This window comes from Melanotaenia boesemani, chromosome 17 (genome assembly GCF_017639745.1).
Source record: "Melanotaenia boesemani isolate fMelBoe1 chromosome 17, fMelBoe1.pri, whole genome shotgun sequence".
Classification (NCBI taxonomy): Eukaryota; Metazoa; Chordata; class Actinopteri; order Atheriniformes; family Melanotaeniidae; genus Melanotaenia; species Melanotaenia boesemani.
Genome location: NC_055698.1, coordinates 7,229,975 through 7,256,548, shown reverse-complemented (window position 1 = coordinate 7,256,548; position 26,574 = coordinate 7,229,975). Strand labels below are relative to the sequence as shown.

Here is a 26,574-nt window from a genome sequence, read left to right as displayed (position 1 = left end):
GAACAGTATGAGCCTCTATCCACTCATTACTAAGCTGAGCAGAATAACACCACATATAGATAATATTTTTACTATAAATATGGACACATACCTAGTAAGTGAGCTGCTACTGAATGATATTAGTGACCATCTCTTTTTGACAAAACAACACTGAGTTGTGTGAAAAATATGCTTGGTATTCTTCTCAGACGGGGTAGCATAGATTGACAAATGTATCCATGAATTCAGTCCGTGGAAGGATGTTTCAACACAGTAGCAAGTTTTGACACAACACCGGCTCTTTTGGCTCAGCTCCTATTGGTCTAATTTAGCAAATATGATGTGTTTGTATGTTCCAAAGACATTTTTATTAATCTTTTTGGTAAAAACTTTTTATGCATATTTTTATTAAAAGAATACAGTTAAAATGTAATATTTTAATTAAACCTTTAAATTAACAACTGAACACAGAATCATAACAAACAAATAATAAAATGAAGTACAGTTTTCACATTCTGAGACTTTAGTTTCACCACTTGTTATTTAAATCCAGCTCCCACTCTATACCTGCCATGTACCAGTACTCTCCGTCTTCTGAGTCTGCCCCCTTTCCTCCTTTCAAAAAATGGTATGATCCTAGTCTTCTCATGCATGTGATTGGATGCATGGTGTGCCAGTCAAAATAAAGCCCAGCCCTTCTAAAGAATAGGTTCTTCCTCCCCCTCTCAGCCCCACCCATTTTTGTATTTTCCGGAAGCATGAGGCTGCCAAGATGGCGATGGTAGCCCGAGGAGCTTCACTTTTTCTCCTCAGAAACCTACGGGTGACGTCATGGGGGCTCCGTCCATCTTTTATATACAGTCTATATGCAGAACTGAATCAAAGAAAAGTTTAAATGTTAGGATGTTTAATAAACAAAATAGCAATTACGCTAACGGCTAGCTTTAGAGTCAACTGATCACTAAGTTATTTTTAAATGAAAACCCCAAAATTTTATTTAGCCATCAGATATTGTATTAAACTAATGAGAAGTTGTGTAACGTATGGAGTGAATACATGTCTTTACTACCAAGCACAATGACCTCTTTTAACTTTGCTTTTGTATTAATAACATCATTCTGTTGGGGGGTAATTCCATGTGCATGTTTTATAAATAGCTTAATTTATTTTTCATTTAACCCTAATTTAACCAGACAAGACAGACTGAAAAATTCTTATTTAAAACTTCGACTTGGCAAAAGGCAAGGCCTGTTGCCTCTCCCACAGCTGAAGTAAAGTTTAACCATAAAATTCCTTACTTTAAACATCAGTTGATATACTCCATATATTAGACATAATTATGGACTAAACACCTGCATAAGATGAATGAGCCGTATAAATTTAAATGTGTACATGTATTTTTTTTCTTTTTTGACTTTCAGTAAAAAACAAATTAACTGGGTTTTGGCTGCAGATTTTGGAAAGAGACTGTGCTGCATGCATGGAGGTTAACAAGCCACTGAACACGTACATAAATTACTAGTTTATTAGGGAAATGGATTTCTATGTTTTGCGTTAATAGTTGTATTCAACCTCTTAACTAACCTCTTTTGTTATTTTTGGTGTAATTCTGGCCATAAAATTATTCCCATTGCTGCAGCAAAGTTTCCATGCTTCTGAAAAGAAATGGATCTCTTACAGGGAAAGATAAAATCAACAGAAAAATCAACAGAATAAAAACATTTCACTGGCTGCAGCTCAAAAGCCGCTAACACGGCATCATCTCGCTGGGAAAACTCTTGACTTCTCAGAAGCTTGAGGCCCAGGTAAGTTGTCCTGCAGAAGACATGTTTGTTCGAATTTATTTATATTCATCTCATCATAAGTTCTTTAGAAATGAAAATGTAGCATGAGCTGCTGCACTGGGGAAGCAGTGATGGTTTATGGGTATTTAGTTTAAATAACATGTCTTGTAGTGTTTTAAAGCCTCCGAGCTTGTCATTCAGGGAGACAATGACCTCATTCACATCCCTGGGATTCGCAAAATCATCTTGGAGAGGAACGATAAGGATGATGTGCCGTCAGGTGTCACCCGACCTCTACTCTAAACAACATATTGGGGGTGAACTTGACTGAACGCTTCAGACCGTGTGGTCAACTAAAGCACAGCTGCTCTGGGGATGTCTTCAGACTGCATGGAGAAGGAGGCAATAAGCTACCGGGGAAAATTCGCTCATCAAAATCAGATTTTGAGGAGCTGAGCTCAAAGACAAAGACAGCTCTTTAGAGGAGTAAAAAATCTAATCCCTGTTACATCAAACTTCATGCTGACTTGCACTGTTTTCCCTCAGATTTGATGTTTTTGCATTACCTTTCTGTGTGTGCTTGGGGTGATGGTGCACTTACAGTCAGGTCTTTAGCAGCATGGTTTTTTAACTGTTCCTTTGTACACCCGGACAATGGATTTGAATTGATTTGAATCTGTCCGTTTGTCCTTGGGTGAGACACCTTACCCTCTTTGCCTCCAGTGTTAGCATTGCTGCTGTATGAATGGTGGTCGGAGTTTGCTGCTTCAGGGCAACTGTGGCTACACATGTAGCTTACCACCACCCAGTGTGAAGGAGTGAATGAATAATGGATTCACTGTAAAGCACTTTAGGTGCCTTGAACAGCGCTGTAAATCAAATCCATTATTATTATCATCATTACTGAAGCTATGAATGTTTACTGCAGCCCCGGTTTGGTGTTGCATGTTTGACTTTCTGCTTTCAGCTTTGTCTCCAGTAAGTACACACTCATCTGGGCTGAGGTCAGGTTCCCAGCTGAGCCTTTCACAAAGTTTTCATTTTGGACCATTATCCATCTATGCTGTGAAGATGACCCAAATGCATGTCGTGTTGTTTATGTGGCATAATCATCTTATAAGTTTTTATCTTTCTCTGCCGCATCTGATTCACTTTGCTGAACAGAAAAACACTTGGTCAAAACTCTTCTCTGCCACACTGAAAGAGAACTGACTGCCAAAAAAAGGGGGGGGGAGAAAAGTTGTTTTATGTAGTCAATATAAATTCAGTAAAAAAAAAATTTAAAAGATGAGTGTAAAGTAGCCGATTGGCCACAATGTTCTTAAAGGTGAATAAAGCCATATTTTAATAGCTTTGAATGTTCACACATTTGTATGTATCTACACAGTCAAGGTACATTCACACTGGTGCCACTTCCACAGATCGTCCCATTCATTTGGATTAGTGTGAATATGCATCCCAACTCCGGCTCGGATGCATATCCGATCTGTGTTGAAGCACAGATCCGAATGGAATGGAAAATGGAATAGAAAATGCTGTATTTCATACAACTTTTACGAGGCGGGTCAGGGTAAGATGGAATGTAAACAATGGACAGAACAATGTTAGGCTGCCTTCACACCGCAGGTCTTACTGCTGAAATCTGACTTTATTTTTTTTTTAATGAAATCTGTTTTTTTTGTTGCATGGTCATTCACATTATCATTTCAAAGCGAACTTCATCACGCTGAAGTGTGAAAGGCACGTGGCCCTGAAGTGACACGCGGGTTGTATTGAAATGATAATGTGAACGACCACGTAAAAAAAAAGAAAATAAAAAATAATTGGTTTTGGTGAAAACTCAGATTTGAGCATTAAGGCTTGCTGTGTGAACGTCGCCTCTGATGTGGACCAAAGACGTGAAGTCTGATCTTCTGTTCTCTTGCCAGTAAAACCTGGTGTAGTTCGCTTGCAGTGTAAAAGCAAACGGACCATCCAGTGAATCAAAGTGAGGAAGTGATGTGGGGGCGCATCACCAAAGTAAAAACAAAGACAAGTCTTTAAGTTTATTGTTGACTTGTTGTGAATGAACTGCTTTCGGTCCTGGCCGATCAATGAGCCAGATTTTCTTCCCCTTTCTTTCTGGAATATCACCTGTAATGAGCAGCTGTTGTAGCTGCGTGACGGTGTCCTGCTTGGTGAATTGGTTCGCTTGAGTAAAGTACAGTGTGCAAGCAAACCAAAGGAAGGTGGGAAATTCTTCAGAATCCCAGTTAAACTAAGTGCCACGGACTATCCTGGTATGAATGCACCGTGGAAGCGAAGTACTCTCTTGGGAAAATTTGGAACAATGAAATCTTTAATGAAATCTTTATATGTGAGGGAAAAAAATCATTCTGGTTTGGATTTGATGGGGAACCAATGAAAAAAAGCAGAACTGGAGAAAAATGACCCTGCTAGTTCTCTTCAGAACCCTCACTACAGCATTTTGGATCAGCTGGACACTTTCCGGCCATATGTGGGATACCCCAATAATAAAGATTCTGTATTAAATCGCTGACGCATTTATCACTGTCTGATTTATACCCCACCTACCAAGTAAGGGTACGAGGTGGCTGTGTAAACCCAACAGGGATCAGGGTTTATGTAAACACACTGTCCACTCCAAGCTGGACCCCTTGGTTGAACTGGGGTTTAAAACTTTCTGCTCTATTTCATTCTCTTCCCATCATCCAGATTGAAGTTCACCATGGTGCCATCTGTCCAAAAACACTTACCCAGAACTAATCTATCTGCTCTTGCTGCCAGTGCTTTGCATCTTTAGGCAAAATAGCTTTATAATGCCTGTATGAGGCCTTTTAAAATTCCAGATTTACTCAAAAATTCTATGAAAATTATAAACCCGAACAGCTGAACAAATAGCCAAAAACCAATATAGAGATATTTCAATTACAAGAAATAAATATATATATATATATATATATATATATATACATTGCAGATGCGATGGGAAAACCCTGTTTGACTTGACCTGATCCTTTAGTATTTTAGCTCTGCAGAGGTGAACTCTGCTCTAAACAACAACAACAATAATATATTTAGAGGTGCTGGTTTTGGGGTACTGATGAGATTTTCTGCTAAAGTTCCTTTTTAATTCCATTATTTCTCTAGTGAATTGTTCACACTGGTTACAGTAAGTCACGCTACATTCAATGTGTTTTTGGAGTTGAGAAGCAGTTGTGAAAACTGACAGTTTTTCTCTGCATAAAGTTGGTTCACACCAAGATACACTTGGTCTTTGGGTTGTTAAATGTGCAAGATCAATTAGCAAAAATATGCAGGAAATGTCGGAAAACTTGAGAAAACTAAGAGCTGAGCTAATCTGACTTGTAAATGCATGAGTGTGATTTCTGACACTTGTTAGAAACCTGTTAGGATGTGTTAAAACTGGTTTTATTGTTTTAAGTTATTTGCTGAAAATAAATTTTTTCATTTTATTTATTTACCTATTTATTTATTTATTCTTAAATATGGTGCACATGTTTCTTATTTACATCAAGCATCTGAACACAACAGAATTTATATCAGTGGGAAACAGCAGATCTGAGCTGAACATGTCACAATGTCGCCCTCCTGTGGTGAAGAAGAGAATTAGCATGAAAATGCAGCCTGATTTCCTCGTGATTTCTGAGTGGACACAGTGCAAGCATACACACATCAATACACACCGTGTTCAGATACGGATACCACCCCATGCACACACCATCAGTCGATTTAAGTAGTAACAGATTAAAAAAAACAAAAAACAAAAAAAAAAAAAACATAGCTTCAGTCTCAAGCTGTCTGCACCACACAGACACAGCGGTCTGGACAGATTTGATCAGATTTGTTTTTAAAACACTTAACATTAAATTCTGAGTTAATATAGTTAAAATCAATAAAATGTTTTATCCATTTCCTCCCGCTTCTAGTCATTTTTAGCAACCTAATAATGCTTAAAAGAAATTCTAAGATTTAAAAACCCAATTTACATTAAATAATTCTAACAGCTGAAATAAAATTATGTTTGACTTGACATGTTGACTTCAACACCAGAGGGGTGTTGAAGTCAACATGAGGCAGTGAGGTCTGCAGTTCTGAATCTTCTGAACTTTTTAAAGTAAGAGCGATCAGATTGCTTAACCGGGTTGGATCCTTTTACCTCCAGAACCGCCTCTAGTTTTGGTGTCAAAGCTTCAACAACTAGTTGGAAACATTCTCAGAGGTTTTGCTCCATATTAACATGACAGCATCACACAGCTGCTGCAGGTTTGATGAGAATCTCCCGTTCCACCTCATCCCAGAGCTGCACTACTGGACTGAGATCTAGTGGCTGTGGAGGCCGTTGGGAGTCCAATGAACTCTGTCATGTTTAAGAAAGCAGTTGGAGATGATTTTAGCTTTGACATGGAAAATTAACCTGCTGGAAGTAGCCATCAGAAGATGCTACACTGTGGTGTCTTTTAAAGTGGCGTCAGTGTAAAAGAAAATAAAAAAAAACACAAACTCAAAATGAATCGAGACACATCCCGCAGTTTGTGTACTCTTTTTATTATGTTTTTCCCTCGTCAGATAAAAGCAGAAAGAGAGGAGCATAATAATCAGGAACTGCAGCAGCTTTGGGGATTCTTGTCCAAAGCTGGACGAGAACTGTCTGAGGTGAGTGTACACTGAGTGTGCGGCGTGAAGGCCGCCGCCGTTACTGCTACATAACACTGTCCATATCATAAACAGTCCTAACAGCTGCTGCCAGTGGTTCCTGACAGCTGGCCTGTAAATCAGTCATGATAGTTACTCTGAGGTAAGCTAGAGGTTGCTAGTGTTGTACTGAGCAAAAAAAAAACTATATTCTGCACTGTGTATCTATAGTGCTGTGATTCATGTCCTGCTCCTGTAAGCTCTGCTGCTCTGTCGTCTTGGCATAGCTTTGGCATTAGGAGGCAACATGGTGGCACCAAGCGTCTTTGTTCATTACATGAACACACAGGAGAGGACGCCTGAGGCCTTGGCCTGGTAAATATGAGGGTCTACGAGACGCAGAGTGTAAGTCGGCTATTTCAAGTTTGAGAAGTTTCTATATACTGCTTATATAATCTGAATGAAAGCACCCACAGACGTGTATTTACTTGGTTATGTACAGGAAAGCTCCCTTCTTATGATTACATGAACTTTTAGCTTTTAGCTCAACCCAGTAAGAGAGAAGGTGCTTGTAGCGTTTCTGGTGAGCCTTTTTGTTTTTAGCGTTCTTTCAAACGATTTTTAAAAAATAAAAGAAACTAGTCTAGCTTTGTTGGCAGAAGATTGGAGCATAAAAGCAGCGTTCATTAAAAGAAAGAAAAACAGATCCTGTCGTAGGCGTGTTTGGCAAATATAAAAACAAATATAAATAAAACTTCCTGTGTTGGTTAAACAAACACAGCGAAGAACACGTTAAGACACGAAGAAAGAAAACCTGGTGCAAATTGGTCGCCATCTTTATCCGTAATTGGTGGGAATCTACCTGAGACTACGGGTGTCCCTCTGGGTTTTGTGGATTTGCTGATGGATCGGCGGATTAAATCAATCAAAATGATTGAGGTCAGGTCGGATACATTCGAGCAAGCAGACTTTTTTTTTTTTTTTTAAACTCGATCACACCTGACCTGCAGGCTCAGCACATTCATGTCACCACAGTCCATCACAGACTCCTTCTGAAGAAGCTGAAGTTGTAGCAAAGAAAGCAGGAAAAGCTTAAAATGGGCGAGGTATCAGAATTCTCCCTCTAAGGAATTTAGGCCGTTAATACCATCTTGGAATGCACTATATATCGATATATATTTATCTATACATAGACTGTATATTGCCATTAATATAAGCAGGATTACTGTTGTTAAATACAGTGCCCTCCTTAACATCTGAGGCACCCTCCTCCCTTTCATTTCTGGGTGGCCTGAAAATGTCCCACACAGGTGGAGCAGGAGGTGTTTAAACTTTTCCTATTTCACTGGATTAAAATTCAGATTTGACGATTCAAAACTCTTCCTGGATTGAGTCACTCTTCGTCTACGGGCTCCCTTATTGTATCCTCTTCCTTTTGTTCCCCGACCTGAGAGCTGGGGCTCGGCAGGGCTGCCATCTCCGCTGGAGCCAGCGAGGAGGGGTCCGGCTGGTCGACGACTCTCTGGGAAGAAGCCTCCTCCTGTGGAGAGCAAACAGTCGATGTGTGAGCTGTTGGTTTTGGAATTGATCCGTATGTTAAAGTCGGTGAAATTAATCTGTGTTAACACGAGGTGTTCAGCAGGGTTGTGCATCTTCACTAGTCTCACGATTTCATTACGATTATCTGGTCAACGATTCAATTTGATTCAACGATGAGTCGCTCCGTGTTGCATCCTCCATGTTCTTAATCACTGCTACTTTCTTCATCAATGAACACAAGCAGATAATTATGAACTGCCTGTTTATTAATAATTATTTCAGAAATGAATCTGAATGTCCGGATTATCACAAACGTCATAAACATGTAAACGATGTTATTTTCAACTTCATTATTCAACTTTATTTTTCCTTTGCTGGAAAATCAAGAAACCTCACTATAATGTGACATTAAATTTTGCAGTAAAGCAGTGCGTTTTGTCCCTTCAGTCTTTCCGTAGTCAGTCCAGACAGAATATGGAAGATGTCTTTTATGGCCAGAAAACATATTCTTTAAGTCTTCAGTTTGTAACTGAACACAGAATATTGTTGTAAACATTTGTTGATGGACAAAGTAAATGTGTTTAGTCCAGCGGCTGCCGGTGAGTCGGTCATGATCGAATGGTCCATCTTTGAAACTTTCCCTGTAGCTCTTGAAAATAAAAGAAAAACACATTTGGTCTCTCAGATTAATGCCCAGTTTGGCTCCAATCTTCTAATCCAGTTTTTATTTTTTCAGTGTAGCGCTGCACTAAGTGACCAGTGACATGAGAAGAGTGCTGTAACGTTTACATATGGCACCCCGGTGAGAGCGAGTTGACACACCGTTAGCTAGCATGAAAAAAAGCAAAAACCTACAATTTCCATCCAGACTGGGAGGAATTTTTCTCCTTGTTGCTTCTGTCAACAAGGAACGAGGATCGGCGGAACGTTCAGCTGAGCGTGGCGACTGGACCTCGGGTTTCTGACAGACTCCCTCAACAGCGAGCTCCAGGGAAGAGACCGACACCTTCCCCACATGGTAAGCGCCATCAATGAGTTCAAGGCCAAGCTCAGGGTCTGGACCACAGAAAGGGAGGCTGACACACAAAATGTCTCAGTCCATCAAAGACAACTAAGAGCATTAGTGTGTGTACCTGCATAAACTGGCAGCAGTTCAGTCTGCGTTTTGATGAGTTAGACAGCATGGAAGATATTGCTGCATGTGTCTCAAACCCATTCATGCCTGTTAATATAGAGGAGGTAGCAGCCAGATCCCAGCAGGTATTTGCTTTGTCATGTGGAACTGACATGGAAATGGTTGATTTGCAGAATGATGTGGAGCTAAAAGCCGGATCAGAGAGAAGTTTCCTCTCCTCAGCGCATGGGCATTAAAAATGAGTGCCTACTTCGGATCCACTTACCTCTGTGAATCGGCATTTTCACAGATGAAAATAATCAAAGTACAGGAGCCGACTTTCTGACAGACACCTCCCAGACTGCCTCAGACTGGCTGTAGTTATGAGCCAAACGGCCCAGTGTTCAGCCACGGCCATCACACGAATTTAAGCAACAGTTTTTGCTTTGTGATGGAACAAAAGTTGCATGAAACCTGAACTGCACTTACCTGAAAATCCATTTGCTAAACAACATGGGTACATGGGAACTGGGTCATTTGTATGCTCACTGCAAGCGTTTTTCTTTGTTGTTATTCATTTCCTCAAATGGGAAATCGGTCACGTGCTTCTGTTTTTTGTGACACTGATGATAAGAGTTCAGGAATATAAGTTGTGAATGCCTTACTATAACAGTGTTACAGTACATTCTTGGTCACATCTATTTGAAAGCTGGACTAAAGTTTTTTATGCATGTTTATTACAATAAGCCTGAACTTGTAGTGATTATCTGGACAGACTTTTTCTCTCAACTCCTCAGCAGGGTAGAGCTTTCCTGTCACCCATGCTGAGGTAAAACATCTTAAAGAGGTTGGTGATCACTGCTTTAGTCCATTCACGCATGCTAACCGCTAGCTTGCCAATGGTATTTTCCTTAGACGTTAGCGTTAAGCTAACTTATTGGTTTTTATACGTTTTTATGTATGTTACATGATTTTTGCTTAGTTTTACATTTTTCTAAGTGAAGGTCTCAAAACGCATTCAGCCTTCTTTTAATTCTAGTATTCTAGTATTCTGATGTCATTTTTAATGTTTCTTTTAAACCTTACTTTTAATGTTTCATGTAAAATAATTAGTGTTTGCTTGTACAGGAAATGTGCTGTACAAATAAACTTCACTTGCCTCGCCTTGGGGTCTGAGGCTGTGTTTGAATACTTTGTTGTTTCCTTTATATACCACAGAAAAAAGATGTTTGGTATATGTGTGTCAGCTATATGATCTGATAATTATCTTTTCACTTTAAGCTTATTTAATGAAATTTAAAAAGGGTCAGTGCTTTGATACAATAAAAACAGCCACTGGATTAAAGAGATTTGGAGCAGGGTGGGTAGAGAAGGTGGCATCCTTCTCTTAAAAAACAACTTAAAAAAACAAGTTGTCCCTGTTGTTATTGAGTGTATTCTTTATATCTTGTGAACAAATTTAGTTTATTTCAATGGGACTGGGCATTGAGCATTTTTGTGGGTATCAATGTCAAGTTTAAAATGATTACATGATGTGATCATGTTTAAATGTTTTTAAAAACATTTTGTTTTATAATAAAAAAGCAACCATCCTTGTGCTGAAGGTTTAATGTTTGCACCAGACTGCAGTCCTCTGTAGTGGTACAAACTCAGTAACTCATTTAAAACGTGCAGGAATTTAATGTTAATGTGCAACTCGTAACACTTTAGGCTGGTAGGGAAAAAAATTCCTCACTGTGGACACTCAGAAATCTTCATTCAGTCTAACTCTATGACCTGAGGTCAGCCTGAGTGTACGAAGTGTTCTGGTTACATTTGTTGTCAATATAAACTAACCCACACAACATCTGGGCAAAATGAAGCAATCCCTCTGAATCATTGTTCTCTTTAATGTTGATTTCTGATGTTTCTTATTTAAAGTTTTAGAGCAGCGTGATCTGGCTCTTTAGATCCACCAAGCGGACTCACCTGCTCTGAGAAGCGATGATTCACCTGATCTGCGAACTCCTGCATCTCTCCCTCCTCGCCGTTTGAGTGGCAGCTTGGACTCTGAACCTCGATGCCGTGGCTTTCTAAAATGGCAGCTTCTGGTTGTGTCAGACAGGAGAGGAAAGTTGGAGAAATGCCAATGTACGTGTAAACTGTTGGGTCTTCTCCTCCTCATCGGGTCTCACCGATATTCGCTCTTCTCTTCATCTCCTTCCGACGGTTGGCGAACCAGTTGTACACTTTCAGCGCTGTGACACGCTCAAACTCAGACAGTTTACAGCCTGAAGGAGAAAACAAACAAAACTTTAAAATAAATTTAACAGTTTTTCCTTGTAGAAATGAATAAAATAAAATTCGATTATATAAACAACTTAATTTTTACTAGAAACAATGAACCTACCAGATAGTAAAAAGCATTCTATGCATCCTGAATTTAGAGCTGCACACCCGGAGATCATTATCATTACACCTGACGTCTGTCTTTATTCTTCATTTAGTCTAAAACCACTGACGCTGGTGGCTGGTTCTGTGTCAGGGGCAGCTGTGTTTAGGGGGTGTGGCCTCTGTATATGGAGGGGCTGCTCTACAAGGTGAGTGAAACTGGTTCTACCTGGCTTCTGGATGACGGAGTTGCAGGCGTTGGCGATCTCCTCCCGCTTTGCCTCATCCGGGTACTGGTTCTCCATAAAGAAACTGGAAGAGATGAGGAGCAGAACTCTTTTACACTTCGTTGATTTTCTGTCACTGTATCAAACCCCAGAAGAACGACGACTATTTTTATTCAGTGTGGGAGCATCAGGTGTCCTGATTGGACAGGAATAAATGAATAAACACACCAAATCAGACATTACAGTCAGATCTCCTTCTCAACCCACCAAGACAAAGTCCCTTTTATAAAATTGTATTAATCTGGAGCAAAAACTTCTTTTCCCTGTGAAAATTTGTCCTGCTAATGTCCTTCTTTCTGTCCCTTCATGGCGGAATCATTATCTCGCATTACAAAACACAAAGGGATCAATCTCCTCCCAGCACTCCTATCCTCTAACCCTCTGAGCTGCCCTATCCTGCCTCACACACGCACACACACACACACACATCACATCATCTTCACCTCTACTGTATCGTCCTTGAGTCTAAACTAGCTCATAAGGATCAGCACTGCAGCAGAATTGCGTAATCTCTGCTGGTGAGCGTTGTCTGTGTGGTCTTATTACTCTGAGTGCCCAGACTGCACTGTACTTACAGCAACCATGTAATACAGAAATCAATTGCAGACAGAGGCTACTTTGCTCCTCTTCCTCAGTGCTCCTCTGGGTTACCAAAGAGACTGTCTGGGACCAATATGTTACAGAGAATCTGTTCACAGTATGTTTAATGATGTTAAAAAAAGCAAATCAGGCATGAAAAAGTTGCCTGCAGAGCTCAGGCTGCTCCTGATGAGCTTTTTATAGCTCAAAGCAAAATGAAAAACTGAATGTAAATGACAAACTGGGCCTGCTTACCACAGCTCAACACACAAGCTTTGTTTTGGTATGTATTCAGTTTATGAAACTGACTAGAGATTCTCTATCATTAACACATTTAGCCTTTTTCATGCAGAAATGTCAAACATTCATCTCAGTATGTCTCTCTAATTCTTCATTTTCATATTTCTCAGTGTTGCATAAGTGTTTTCTATTGACGTGGTTTTAGTTTCTCTGCAGGATTGTCTATGATAAAACAGAATTATCAATATTAGACCTGATATTCAGGGAAGACACTTGAGCTACGTTCACGCTGCAGGCAAATCTGCCTTTCTTCCTCCCTTACATGTGACCCATATCTGATTTTTGATGTCAGTCTTAAGAGCACAAATCAGATTTTTCCATTTTTCTGGTTTCATACGAGGTCCTAAATCAGATAAATATCCAATGTTTTCAAAGCGATCTCAGTCTGACTGGTCATGTCTAATTTCATCCTTTAACGAAGTGAGACAGATGTCACAATCTGCTCCAGAGGAGGGGAAAATGAAAACAGACAAAACAACATTACACTTAATTTTGTCAACTGATCACACAACAACAAAACTGATGCACACGCGTCACATGTAGCATCCATGTTTACATGCTTTGTGACATCATGTCTTCTCCTGCACATGCGGGTCACTTAGGGAACAAGAACATTCATACTGGATATTGCATTAAAACTAATATGGACAACCACGCAGAAAAGTCTTAGCAAGGAAAAGGAATCGAGTATTGAAGTCAAACCCCTAAAATTTGGCAGATTTTCTCAGTAAGGTGCTCCCTAAAGATGACCTATTCAGAATCAATTTTGCATCCTCTCTCTCCTCTGAGCTATCTCCAGCCATTAAAAGTCAGTCTGATGCTGACTCTTGTCTTATCTCTTTCTTATGGTTATATTATGGTGGAAAAGTCAGAGGTGTTCTTCTATTATGACATTCCTTTTAGTTCAGTTTTCATAGTTTGGATATTTGTTTTTTTAGAAAGTGTGAACATATATTGTCTCAGCTGAGACCTCACATTGTCCCTGACAGCTGTGAACATCTGGGTCACCATTAAACTACCGACTTTGTCAGCAGATGAACTTCTCAGACTTCTCCCTTTACTGGCTTTTAAAGCAGCAAATAACTTTAACTTTCTTCATTGAAGTTGAGCCAACTAACATTCAAATGGTTTAAAATGATCCCACACAGATAAAGTGTGTATTATTATTTTGAACAGAAATTGTGCACATCTGAGTCTTTCGTCTTAACAGATAAGTTACCACTGCTTCATCGTATCACTAATCCACCTCTTTCCAGATGACTTCCCACATGGTTCATTCAAACAAACCTTTAGGTTAGTCTGGCAGACTTCCAGAAGCCACGGTACAGTGGATCGACTTCTTAAGGTGTACACATCTCAATTCTTCAAAGAATAACGTTCGAGCTTTCACCTCTCCATGATTGACTGGCATTCCTTCCTCCAGGTGAACCTGCTTCCTCTACGCAGCCTCAGAGGACCACCCACTATCCCCACTCTTTCGGCAGCCATAATCCCCGTCCTCCAATCAGGTTCCTCCTTCACCAGAGAACGCATTGATAAGGTGGCCCCTGAGGAAGAGAGAATATGTAGAAATTCAACTGACAGAAGTTCAAACAAAGACAGCCGGTTGTGGATCTGACTGGAGAGGATAAAGGGTTAAAGGCCCACTTTAAGTTCCTCCCTTTGGACTCAGACCTTCACTAGGCAAGGATAAGAGTACAGATCATCCATTCCTTCAATCGGGACATTGCCAGCTATTTTTGTGGCAATGATGCTACCACTGCTATGGTGCACCTACCTGCAAGAATTGATGAAGTAAAGCCGAGGGGAGGAAGTGGGATTGGGCTTAGATTAACAGTAGATGCTATGTTATAACTTATTAGATACATATTTGCCCTTTCTTCTTCCTAAAAAATCATCACGAAGCCATGTTTTAATGTAAACATGTTACAGAAGGAAGACACCTTTAACAGATCAAACATCAAAGCTTTGTCACCAAGTCAGAGTTGAATTTTTTAACATTTTTACTTTGTATTTCACACTTTAGGCAATTTCAGCAGGAAGTAAAAAGTTATCAAACCACCTACAAAGTGGTTTTTGACCACAAGAGAAAAGACAGCATCTCGGTTAACATACATTATTGATGCACCCTGCTAACCAAGCCAGTGCAAGTGCTTGCTGATGATTTGGTGTTCCTTCTCGTCCAAATAGAATCACTTTAGGAGATAGCTGAATGCAGAACTCAAGGTTTTGTAGCCGTGGGGCACAAATCATTATCACACTGGCTACACCCTCCTTATCACAGAATTTATACCAGCAAAGGTATGAAAGCATGAGGCAAGAGCACTGAGGATGATATAGAGTGGAGAGCATAGAGAATGATTTATGATTACATTAATTTTTTTCAGTTGTACCTGGCAGACATCCATTTTCTGCACCTGTTTTTTATCCTGTTCAGGGTCAGAGCAGCTGGAGTATGTCCCACCCTCAACAGCCATCAGTCATTCATGGGGCCACTTCCTGGTAGGACACTGGGATTTATTTTATTATTTATTCATTAACCCTTAAAACTACAACTTTTGTTTTTTGCTGTTTTTAATCTGTTTGGATTTTTTAATTTAACAATGCAACCTTTTTAATCACAGCCAACATACAGACATTACTTTGTAAGCTGTCAGATCAGGAGGCTAAAATTATGGTAAATACATGTATCATATATATATTTAGCACCATAAAGGCCAAACAAACAAACAAACCAGAATTCATGACCAACATTAACACACAGATTAACAATGACCAAGCCTATTCTCATCTGCGTATCATTCTCTCAAGTCTTGACTTTCAGGAGAAAAATGTTGGCATTAAAACCAGCACAACAGAACATATTTACATATTTACACTTTTTCCTCCAGCTGTTTTTTGCTATTTACAGTTATTTATTCTAATATGTACCTACTATCTTTACAAAACCAACTCCATCCTAGATTGTTTGTGGCACCACCGTGCATCACAAACAACTTCAAGGCTTTTTTCCAGCCATAGAGGACCATTATTTTTGTTCTTTTCAGACAGGCATATAAGTTTCTTGTAGCTTAATTATGTTTGGCTGCTACTGACTGGACATTATCGGCAACTTAAGCTCTCTGATTGGTGGAAGGTTTGACAAGAAGTGGCTTCATCATAATTTCTGGGTCAAAATAGAGGTCTCTTAGGAACATCGTAGTAATAGCGATCCTTTTTTTATTACAAAAATGTGAGAAATGATTATGTTATCATGGATTATTCATTAAAGATGTATCATGTAGAGTCTCTAAATAATCACTACATTGTGCAGCTGGATTGTAAACCTCCTGGAGGGGATATAAAAGCCTAGAAAACTTACGTACATCACTCAAAAGGGTCAATTATCCATCACAATTTACCCCACAGAGTTAAACACTACTGTTCTGAGACATTGTTGACAATATAAGCATTAGGGTTCTGAGGTGCGTGCGATCTAGTAGAGTCTTAACGGTTAAATGTGACATGGAACCAAAACCAGAAAATAAATGGCTTGCTGAAACAATCCCCCTTTCAGTTTCTAAATGAACGTATCCCTGCTAGGCTCAAAGACATCTGAACCAACGCGTAGCTGCAGCGTGCTCATGTGGATGCTATGGAGCTACGTCCTGTTGGTATTACAGGTGGAAATGATCTGTTTTACGGTCAAATTTCAAACTGTTAAACAGCACTCCAAGCTGACAGAGCGAACACATGGCGATAAACATGCAGGTGTCTTCTGCAGCATGCTCTGAGCCCAGAGCGGGGAGGGCATGGTTACCTGGCTGGGTCTGGGCAGCTGCGGCGGCGGCAGCGGTGTACCACGGCAGCAGGTGCATCAGCAGCTCCCTCTGCCTGCTCCACGACGGGTTGGGGTTCAGGTTGGTGTTGGGGTTGGGGAAGATGTTGGCGAGGCTGCCACTTGCCCCTGCTACCGTCCCGTCTCTGTCCCCTCCCCTGGCCCTGGCTGGGGGACTCACGCTGTGCTGGCTTTCACTCCACCTCAGCCCTTCAGTCGGGACAAAACCAATAGTCAGGCAGGCCACGGATCAGGTTAAAGACACCACTTGTGGCAAATAATTGGAGCTTTATAGTTTACCAATTAACATCCATGTCTCCTGTAGACCTGCCGTGACATTTTTAAGACATTGTTAACAAATGTCTTGTTAATGAGTTTTTGTGCATTTGCAAGTTGGAGGTCAATTTGACTGACAGCTCTGCCGAAGTCGGGATTCATGAGGGGCAGGTCAGTAGGAGGCCGTGCAACAAGCAAAGCACCGCGGCTGCTTTGGATTGCAGGAAAAGTCTTTATTGTTAGTATTACTGTTAAAGAGTCTGTTAGCCATGTAGGGATGAAAACCAGCACCAGAGTACATCCAGCGTCACAGCTAAGAACTACAGAGGAGCTAAAGCAAGGCTTAGCCGGGTCAAAAAGGTAAAAAATAAAAAAAATAGCAAGGGGAGACAGCAGATGCTCATTCACTGTTTTTTAAACTAATAAAAGTACAAAAAAAGCGACTCCTGTCATGGTTTGTTGTGATTTACTGTTTGACAAAGCACAAGAGACGTTGTGAGCATCTACTGCCGTGTAATTTACCAGAAAGCAGAATATTTTTAAGTAGCTGTGTGGCAGGACATAAGGTCAGAACTGACCCAAGCTGTTACTTTAGCCCACAAAGACAAACCACTTTCACCCACTACAGTTTCATTTCCTAACCAGAAGCCTTATCGATTAGATTCTCCTGTGATGGGACTGCCTTTCCTCTGAAATTATAGATTTGTCTCCTGTCCCTTCTTGACCTCACAGCCTTTGAGGACCAGCTTGGGAGTTAGCGTGAGGAATTAGAGGTATGTGGGTTTACCATGCAGGAGTATGAAGGTAGGGGGGTAAGGAGGATGACAGATAGATGAGCAAGCAGTGGTTCGCATTCATGTAACACAACACATATCGCCTTTTAATAAGCCTTCCATTATCTAATCTATGATCTATCATCATTAACCTGACATTCAACCTTGGTGCACTAATCTGCTCTCTCATAATGATTCTTCCCCTACGTAGCATCTGCTGTCCCTGTGGGAATATGTGACCCCTTCACTTTGCTCTGTAAAAGTCAAATTCTACAAAGCAGTGACAGCCCCTCGCGTGTCCTGCATCTCACCTGGATTGTTCCTCTCCAGCAGGTACCAGCGGTAGAAGGCTCTGCGCTTGGAGTCGCTCATCTCCAGGCCCTGCTGCAGCAGCCACTGGGAGATGTAGCTCTGGCTGATGCCTGCGTACACAAGGCCACACATGCATGGCATTGCATTTAACATGACAAAGGCAGATTTATGCCAGACCGCAGGGGCAGCGTTAAGATAATGAAGCCATCTCAACCTCTATACCTTAATTAAGAGCATGTGATTTAGAGCAGTACACTATCAGGGGAGTGGTGGAAAGGAAAAAGTTTATTGATATGAACTTCATGCAACTTGTGAGGCATTAGCTCTTCTCTTTTAATGAATTAGCAATGCAAACATAAATATTACCTACAGCACTGTCAGACCTATTAAAAGTGGATACCTATTAACAGACTCTTGAAATACACATCTGGCTCTTAGGAGAGAGCTGTTGCCAATCTGCTCTGTGAAAACTTAAACATTAGGTTTTGAGGTTTCAGGCATAAACCAGGTCTTAAAATGAGGTAAAGGAAACCTCAGATGAACAAAAACACAACATATTACACATTATTTAACACAAACTGCAAAATGCAGGAACACAGGGATTCAATAACTTGTAGAAGCACCTTTAGCAGCAATAAATGAAGTAATTGTTTTCTCTATGATGCCGTCAGTGTCTCACATTGTTAACAAAGGAAAACATGGTGTGTATTAAAGCCAAAGAGAAGCTGGTTTTTATAGAATTCAAGTCCATGTAGATCATAATAAAAAAGATTACCATGAATCCAGAGGAGGGAAATTTGCCAGAAGCCTCATGAGCTATTTCAAAGTTTGAATGTTTAGTTTCATTTAGTTCGGTGAAGCTAGATCTTTATTATTTATTTTTTACTAAACATTCATGCTTCAAATAAAGACAATGCATTTTTCTAATTTAAATAACCAACATCTGTAATGATCGAAAGACGATTATTAAAATCAGCTGCTGATAGGAACACAGTAAAAATTGGGGTGCACCCAAATGAAAAAGTCAGGCGCATCAGTGCAACCAATGCTAAAAGTTACTCTGGAGCAATATCTAAGGTTGAAGTGCTCCTAAACAGAGACACTCAAAATAAATCAAATATATGCATAATATTGGTCTCAATGGATAGCTGAGACCTCAGAATATACTTCCAGTCAAGAATTACATTTTTGTCCTCAACTACATTGTTTTGTTTTTTTTTTTAAGTTTACAAAGTGGAAAAACTCCATTATAGCAATAATTTTTCTAACACTTTGACTACAAATGTACCAAAGTACATGAGAATATCACACAGATTTTATAAAAGCTGAAGTAAGGATAGTACCAGGTGGACTCCCCATTTGGCCACTTGGATACCTAAACTATGTCAAAGTTTGCCAAATGGGTTTTTTACCTCTTGGAAGGGGATCTGGTTACGAATTACTTACGCTAAAAGAGGCTATGTCCGTCTGGCCAAGACATTTATCCACTACATAAACAGATTCTACCATTGTGCACAAAAATCATAAAACTGAAGTGTTCCACTTTGGTTTCAGTAGTTCCATATGACACCCACCATGTTGGGGTGAATGCATCACGTGCACTGTTATTTTCTGCCTATATATTTTAAAGTTATCAGAAAACAAATACTCTTGTGACAAACATACTTGGAGGTGTTGTTTTAGCGCCTTTAGGACTTCTTATTCTAGAAAAATTAGAACAAAAAAACTCCCACAGAACTTAAGTAACTTCTCACGTACATGAATTAGGTCAGAGCGGCCCGGACCGGTGCCGGGTTCGTCAGGCTGAAAGGGTCAATGTCCTACCACAGCTTTTGAGCTGAGCTGAGGTCCAGGCTTAAACTGGATCATGTCAACATCTTGAATCTCCAAAACGGAATAAGGAATTTAAGGGGTGATCCAGAGCATGGTCTGGGTTTAGGATTTTTTTTTTTTTTTTAAGGATTCTTTACTATTGGGAGAGATATCAAAATAATGCCCAGAATCTTTGAAAAGAATTACAAGATGACATCACGGTAGATGTAATAATACAACATTGTTTGACCTGAATTGTGTTGATATCCTGGATCTGGTCATCCAGATGGTTCAAAAATATAGGGGGTACTTGGTGGGCTGTTGGGACTTTTGGGGCTTTCCTCAGGAGAGTTACCCTAAGGCTTGGCAGAGGTCTGCATCTAGTTTGGAAATGATTTTATAACCTCTTCTAGCAATGACTCAAGATGAGATAATTGATCTTTTTGCTCCTTGTCATTGTGTTAACCAGCAAACAACCAAATCTTCTGCTTCTGCTATTGTTTACTTGATACTACAGTTATGTAATTTCATGACCTGGTGAGGCGATTGTGACATTTTAAAACCTTTGAGTATAAAGATGTTGTATCTTCTTTACACGACTTATGTTTTATAATGTAGCTTTACGTCAGTGTTTAAGCTCAGGCTGAAACAATCAGAATATTTTATCATCATTTTATTGTCAAGCTTTGTTTTCTAAATTTCCTTCAATAAATTTAGCTTAATGAGGCTGAAACTGCTCGTCCATCCATTCCTCTTATGTCTGAACAGAGACAAGCATACAAACATAGAAAAACTAATTAGATGAGAGAATTTGTATTAATTACAAACATTTCCAAAGATTTTCCAGCAGGCATCTTTAATATAGAAACCCCATCCAACATTCAGGCAGAGTATCTGTGAATTTACACCATGAAAATGTAAGAATATACAAGTTTGGACACACCTACCCATCAGATTTAATGGAAACGTGTGTCCAAACTTTTGACTGGTAGTGTCGATATATGTGGTCACACCCACACTAAACACCATCACCTAACGATAGCTTTCATTTAGACATAATGACACTATAAGTTTTTTTTTTTTACGTATTACAGTGGCGAGTTTATCTCTCAGAGCAGAGACTATTTATTACTTTACTTATGAATATTTATCAGGTATTTATCAGGTAAACCTTTTCTCCTGCACATATCAGTCAACAAATCAGAAGAAGGAATCAGAATTTTTTTTTTTCTTTGTTAATTTGTCCAACAATTTCTCAGTATGCAGTACATCTACATTTTGGACATATATATATTTATTAACTACATTTTTTTTCATGAAAGAAAGGTGAAGTATTGTGCAAACGTGCCCTACATCAGTAAAGTACAGCAGGAACTGTACAAAGACAAGAAAAAAAAAGTCTAATGCACACATTGTGTTTATAACTTGTTTTACGGTAAAATATTTTTACAACTTTGTGCACGATGATGGGTTGATACATACAAATGTTATTCTGTAAACCTGCTGGAACTGTTTACCATTTCACACCAGAAAATGTATATAAACCTCCGTTTCTATAAACATCCTTGATAATCAATCAGCATTGTTCGTCAGCAGCTTACCATTTATGATGACTTAAAAAAAACTGTGTGATCCTACCATCAGTGGTTCTAATAAACTGAACAGCCAAACAGCTGGACAATACTGCATACACCCCCAAACAACGGTGTATTCAGACAGAGGTTTCTTCAGCTCAGCTGCAGAAAGGACATGACTAAACTTTAATTTAATTTAAATCACAAATCGTCCATTATTATTTTGCAACATCAGATTTTTTCCTTTTTGGAAAAAATAAAGTTCTCTCTTCCGTTCCCCAAACAGGCATCAGTTTTTTGTGTTAAGTCTTTCATCACTAAATGTGTAACTGTCTGCTATGAGCCTTGGTTGTGTTTGTGTTTCATAATGCAAAACAGCTGACTTGAAAAGCCAAAGCACAGAGTGAAGGAGGAAGGGTAGAAAGCAAAGTAGTTCTCCCTTAGTCACTTTGTTCAGTCAACGACCTGTTTATATTTAATCTCTATAGCAGGATTCACACCAATTTCAGCTGTCTCCTTTCTCATCTTCTTTGGAAGTGATGCTGTGCTTTGCCAAATTAATTTATGGCTCAATTGCTTTAGGTGGAAAGTAGAAACTCACAAATGTGATAATGAATCATGTTTCCATTCAGACCGAGCAATACTAGGAAGAGATGGAAAGTCTAACATCACTGGTAAATATTCCCATGATGATTTACACTCACCGGCCACTTTATTAGTCACAGTTGCTCAAGTGTTTGTTAACACAAATAACTTATCATCAATCACATGGCAGCTACTCAATACATTTAGTAATGTAGGCCACTTGCTGAAGTTCAAACCAAGCATCAGAATGGGGAAGAAAGAAGTTTTACAAAAGGGGATGAATGTGGCATGGTTTCTGGTAGCAGGGGGTGCTGGTCTGAGTATTTCAGAAACTGCTGATCTACTGGAATTTTACATTACAGTCATTTAGCTGCGCTAAACTTACAATAGTTAGGCAGTAGCATTAAGGGTCTTGCCTAAGAACCCAACTGCAAGATATCTGTCCTCTGGGGGATTCAAAACCTGGTCTCCCACATAGGAGACTGATGCTCTGCTAACTGAGCTAACCATCTTCACACACAACCATCTCTAGGGTTTTCAGAGAATGGTCTGAAGAGAAAATATCCAGTGAGCAGCAGTTGTCTGGACCTTTATGGCTTGTTGATGTCAGAGGAGAATGGGTAGACTGGTTGGAGGTGATTTGGAGGCAACAGGAAGTCAAACAACCACTGGTTCCAACCAAAGTTTGCAGAATAGAATCTCTGAACACGCAACATTTCCAACCTTGAAGCAGATGGGCTACAGCAGCAGAAGACCATACCAGGTGTCACTCCTGTCACCTAACAACTGGAAACTGAGGCTACAATTCACACAGACTCACCAAAACTGGACAATAGAAGATGGAAAAACTTTGTCTGGTCTGATGAGTCTCCATTTCAACTGCAACATTCAGTTGCATTAAATCATGGATCCATCCTGGATCAGCATCAGTACTGTCAGTTAGCAGATGCTTTTCTCCAAAGTGATTCACCACAGAAAGATTCAAACTTCGGTCTCCGGCATGGCAGACGGAAACTCTACCGATCGAGATGTCCAGCCACATGTTCCGTTACCTCTAGCCTGTCTTGCCTTCTGACACTGCAATGACAGCATCTGCCACCTGCTGCCACTATTCTGCCTTTCTGACATAAGTAATGCCCACGCCGTGCCCACCAATTAAACATTTTTTATTTTGTCAACGTGGTCCATCAGGATCTCTGTCTCAGACCCCCAAAAAAATCCACTTTTTCCCTCCTTTTCCACTGCCAAACCATCATGGAAAGGATGTGATGGATATGTATTACAGGCGTCCACCTGACCATTTATAGCCACCATGTGGGCGTGAGAAGGCATTCCCTCACCTGCACCTGCTTTAGAGTTGATTCTGATTTATAAACGGAAACAAGTGTAAGACGTGTGTGTGCACGCTTTTATAAATCTGAAAGTAGAAGTGCGCAGCATTTCCTTTTTGCGCCGCAAACGCCACCTGTAGTTTGCTTTGCTGTGCAGAGTTTCATAAATGAGGCCCCAGATCTCAGTCCAGTACAGCAGCTTTGGGATGTGGTGGAACGGGAGATTCTCATCATGGATAAAGCAACTGTGTGATGCTATCATGTCATATGGAGCAAACTCTCTGAGGAATGTTTCCACCTTGTTGAATTTATGTCACCAAGAATTAAGGCAGTTCAACCCAGCACAACCAAAGTGTACCTAATAAAGTGGCTGGTGCTGCTTTTCATTTCTCCACTGTGCTGGTTAGTTGTTGGACATGCAGCCGTCAGTAATATATTTGAACAGTTCTATTTCTAGTCAAACCTCTTTTCATTGTTGATATTACAATCGCATTTTGTGCAGACTTAGTTCAAGTGAATACTCCCCCACATTTCAAAACTGCTGAGTAACAGTTAATAACTATTTTGTAACACAATACCGAAAGGAGAGTACCTGTAACTTGGCCTACGATTGCCTGAGAGATCCTGCGATTGTTGAGGAACGTTTTGATTTCTTCCTTCACCAGGTTGCTGTCCCTCCTGTAAAAGCAGTACCACGGCATAAGTACCATTACATGGTAGTTAACACATCAGCCCTAGCTCTGACTAACCTTATTCACTGATGCGTCTCTTTTTTCAGCCATCCCTACACACCTGACCTGAATTAGCTCAACTACAATTCTGGAGAATAAGCCTGCAGCTCTGGGGACGCTAGCTGTCATTATCTGATAATAGTCTCCTTCACTCTGCATTTCTTTTACTCTATCTTTCCAACTCATCCTCACGCAGCACTAATTCATCTCTGATAACACTTAGCACCGTCCTCTTCTTACCTCATGTACTCTTCCACCTTTTCCTCCAGGTCCCACTCCTCTTCCCCCATCATGTCATAGCTGAACGACCGCTGAACTGCCACACTGGGAGGGTAGAGAGGCGGAGGTGAGGCCTCATAGCTGTTGCTGGGCGACAGTGCGGCACCATCCAGGCCAGAGGTCTGAGTGGTGGCAGAAGCCAAGGATAGCGATGAGGAGGATGAAGAAGATGAAGATGGTGCTGGGGCGGCCGTGGCGGGGGCGTTGTTGGATGGGGCGGGGTGAGAGTCACAGTGCGATGGCCGGTGGTCCGGGTCAAGCCTCTCCAGGGACTCCAAAGCGTGGATGATCTGAGGTTTGGTCATGCCGGAGAGACGCAGGCGCTGCAGGAGGTCGATCTGTTCGATGGTGTAGCGCGGCTCCACCTCGCAGCACTCCATCCTCGGATCTGGGTTGCAGAGTTTGTCAAAGAGAATCTCAGACGGGCAATTAAACTGAAATACAAAATCTGCATGGCTGAGTTGATTTCCTGTTAGATAATCAGCACCATAAAGACTTCACAACGTGTTACCAAGACACACACACAGCTATATTTATCTCAACTCAACATTAAATTTAGATAAGATTGCACAGTGTCTCTCTCTCTGAAACAGCAAACTGATTAATTATAAAAGAATTATTAATAGATGAAATGCATTATTATAAAAAAACAACAAAAAAACATGCTCAACTGAACTCAAACACTGCTCTTTTTTTGTAGATCTCATTTATCAGGAATATTTTATATGCAAATCTGACTTCATTATTTAACTCAGATTAAAAAACACCAGTTTACAGAATTGCACTTAATAAAAAAGAGCAGACTGCATTCTCCTCTGAAGAACCTGTGGGTCATTCAAAGTTCTGGCAACCTTTCAAACACTTGGCACGCACAGTTGAGGCTAACCTTGGTCTATATGTCTAAAGTGGAAGTGAAGTAAGATCACACAAACCCTAACATCAGGGGGCTCTTAGGATTTGTTATCCATTCTTCCTCTTGTCCCATCTGTCTGTCCTGCAAAGTTGCTCTGGTTTATCAAGGAATTATGACATGACCTCGCATGCTTCATAACTAATCATCCTCATAACATCACCAAAATAAAGAAAGGGTAACTACAATAAGAAGTACTTGTGGCTTAATAAGAAAAAGAAAGCCGGAATTCCCAGAAAGATGTAAACATCTTAAAACAGTCCTGCTTTTATACTGAGGTATATTTGTTAACAAAGCAAACAAAGTTAACTTTATGGATTTTTTTTTCACTATTCTACCACTACTATGGTGTTAATAGGGATGATTTCAGTGATTTAAGCCGGCCACTTTTATCCTTCTGCTAGTTATTGATCTCTCTACGTATGAATATTAGATTTAGAACCAAACGACGGGCTGACTTTGGCTTTAAAGGTACAACGATGTCCCGTCTTTGACTTACCTGATGGAAGGGGTGACGCGGACAGGCGCCCCGGGAGTGGTTCAGCGCGTGGGGTCGCAATGGGGACACACCACTGTCGCATGGCTCAGCGGAGTTCAGCTCGGCCAGACCTCAGCAGAGTAAGAGAGGAGACTTACTGCAGTGTGTTGCGGTTAAACTGTCCCAATTAGCATGCTGGCAACCCTTCAACGACAGATGACTCGCTAGCAGGCAATGTTGGCTAAGCTAGCAACGTCAACTCTGGTTGGTTCCCCTGAGCAATAACCTCCCATCGATAGTTGCTTTGCTATCTTGTTAGCCAGTTTGAAAGTGGAAAGCGGAAGTAATGCACGCAATCTTCAAAATAAAAATACATTTTAAGCAACTCATAGCTTAAGTTTTTATTTCACATTAATACTATATTCATTAATAATTAATAGGACAGACTCGGTTGAAAGTTAAAAATATTTATGGCATTTTGAATGTTATTTTAAAGCTCTATTCACACATACACACAAAATAAAATAAACACAAAAGGTGCTGTAATATTAAAGGACACCGGAAACAACACTAAGACGTTTGGGCAACTTAACACTGCTTTGTCTCTGCTAACTACTTACCTAAAACTTACACCTTATGGTTCAGGTGTAATTATAGCCATATTTAAAATGACTGCCATTTACGAATTCTTCTCTGACACCCCATGCAAAACACGTGTTGCGTTTCGTCGAGGAGCTAAGACACAACCACCTCCTAACGACTTAGCTCGCTAGTTAGCTAACTTAGCTGGTGGCTAGCACCGGATCGTCCCACCAAGGAGCACCTCTCTTACCTCTCGTTGCTATGGATAGACAGCTGCAGCCGACTGAACTGACCGAGGAGTAAGACAGTTAAAACTGTACAAAAAGTCACTGTTCACGCCCCACACTGCAAACGAAAGTGATTTCCCCCGAAGATGACGGTTTACTAACGCCCAGGGGGCGAGCGATGCGGGGTCATATTGTAATTCAGCTATGCAGTGGGAAAATAGTGTATGCAAACATGCGTAGAGAGCTTCTTACTCAATTTGTAACCCCTCACTCGACACT

General features: G+C 40.4%; 1 protein-coding gene across 5 annotated transcripts; it reads right to left on the bottom strand.

Moving 5' to 3' along the window:
• Positions 1-6,312: 6,312 nt before the first annotated feature.
• zgc:91944 (uncharacterized protein LOC436941 homolog) lies at positions 6,313-26,574 on the bottom strand. 5 transcript variants are annotated; one of them, XM_042012467.1, is made up of 11 exons: positions 26,319-26,574; positions 25,508-25,617; positions 24,060-24,486; positions 23,681-23,766; positions 17,786-17,896; positions 16,408-16,635; positions 13,999-14,155; positions 11,672-11,754; positions 11,247-11,342; positions 11,041-11,156; positions 6,313-7,959 (listed from the first exon to the last, which is right to left on the bottom strand). In XM_042012467.1, the coding sequence occupies exons 2-11, from the start codon at positions 25,587-25,589 to the stop codon at positions 7,813-7,815; spliced, it is 1,533 nt and encodes a 510-aa protein (XP_041868401.1). In that variant the 5' UTR covers positions 25,590-25,617; positions 26,319-26,574; the 3' UTR covers positions 6,313-7,812. The 5 variants fall into 5 exon arrangements, with proteins under 5 accessions (XP_041868401.1, XP_041868399.1, XP_041868403.1 ...); XM_042012465.1 differs by having other exon boundaries at positions 11,041-11,159; positions 26,319-26,571; XM_042012469.1 differs by lacking the exon at positions 16,408-16,635 and having other exon boundaries at positions 26,319-26,572.

What these genes read in the sequence shown, in the direction of transcription:
- zgc:91944 (XM_042012465.1), bottom strand. Translation starts at nt 25,589, where the DNA reads ATGCGACAGTGGTGTGTCCCCATTGCGACCCCACGCGCTGAACCACTC. An exon ending in CGCGTCACCCCTTCCATCAG is followed by an intron (nt 24,487 to 25,507) that starts GTAAGTCAAAGA and finishes TCTGCAACCCAG; the next exon opens with ATCCGAGGATGGAGTGCTGC. An exon ending in GCTGGAGAGGAACAATCCAG is followed by an intron (nt 16,636 to 17,785) that starts GTGAGATGCAGG and finishes TCCCGACTGAAG; the next exon opens with GGCTGAGGTGGAGTGAAAGC.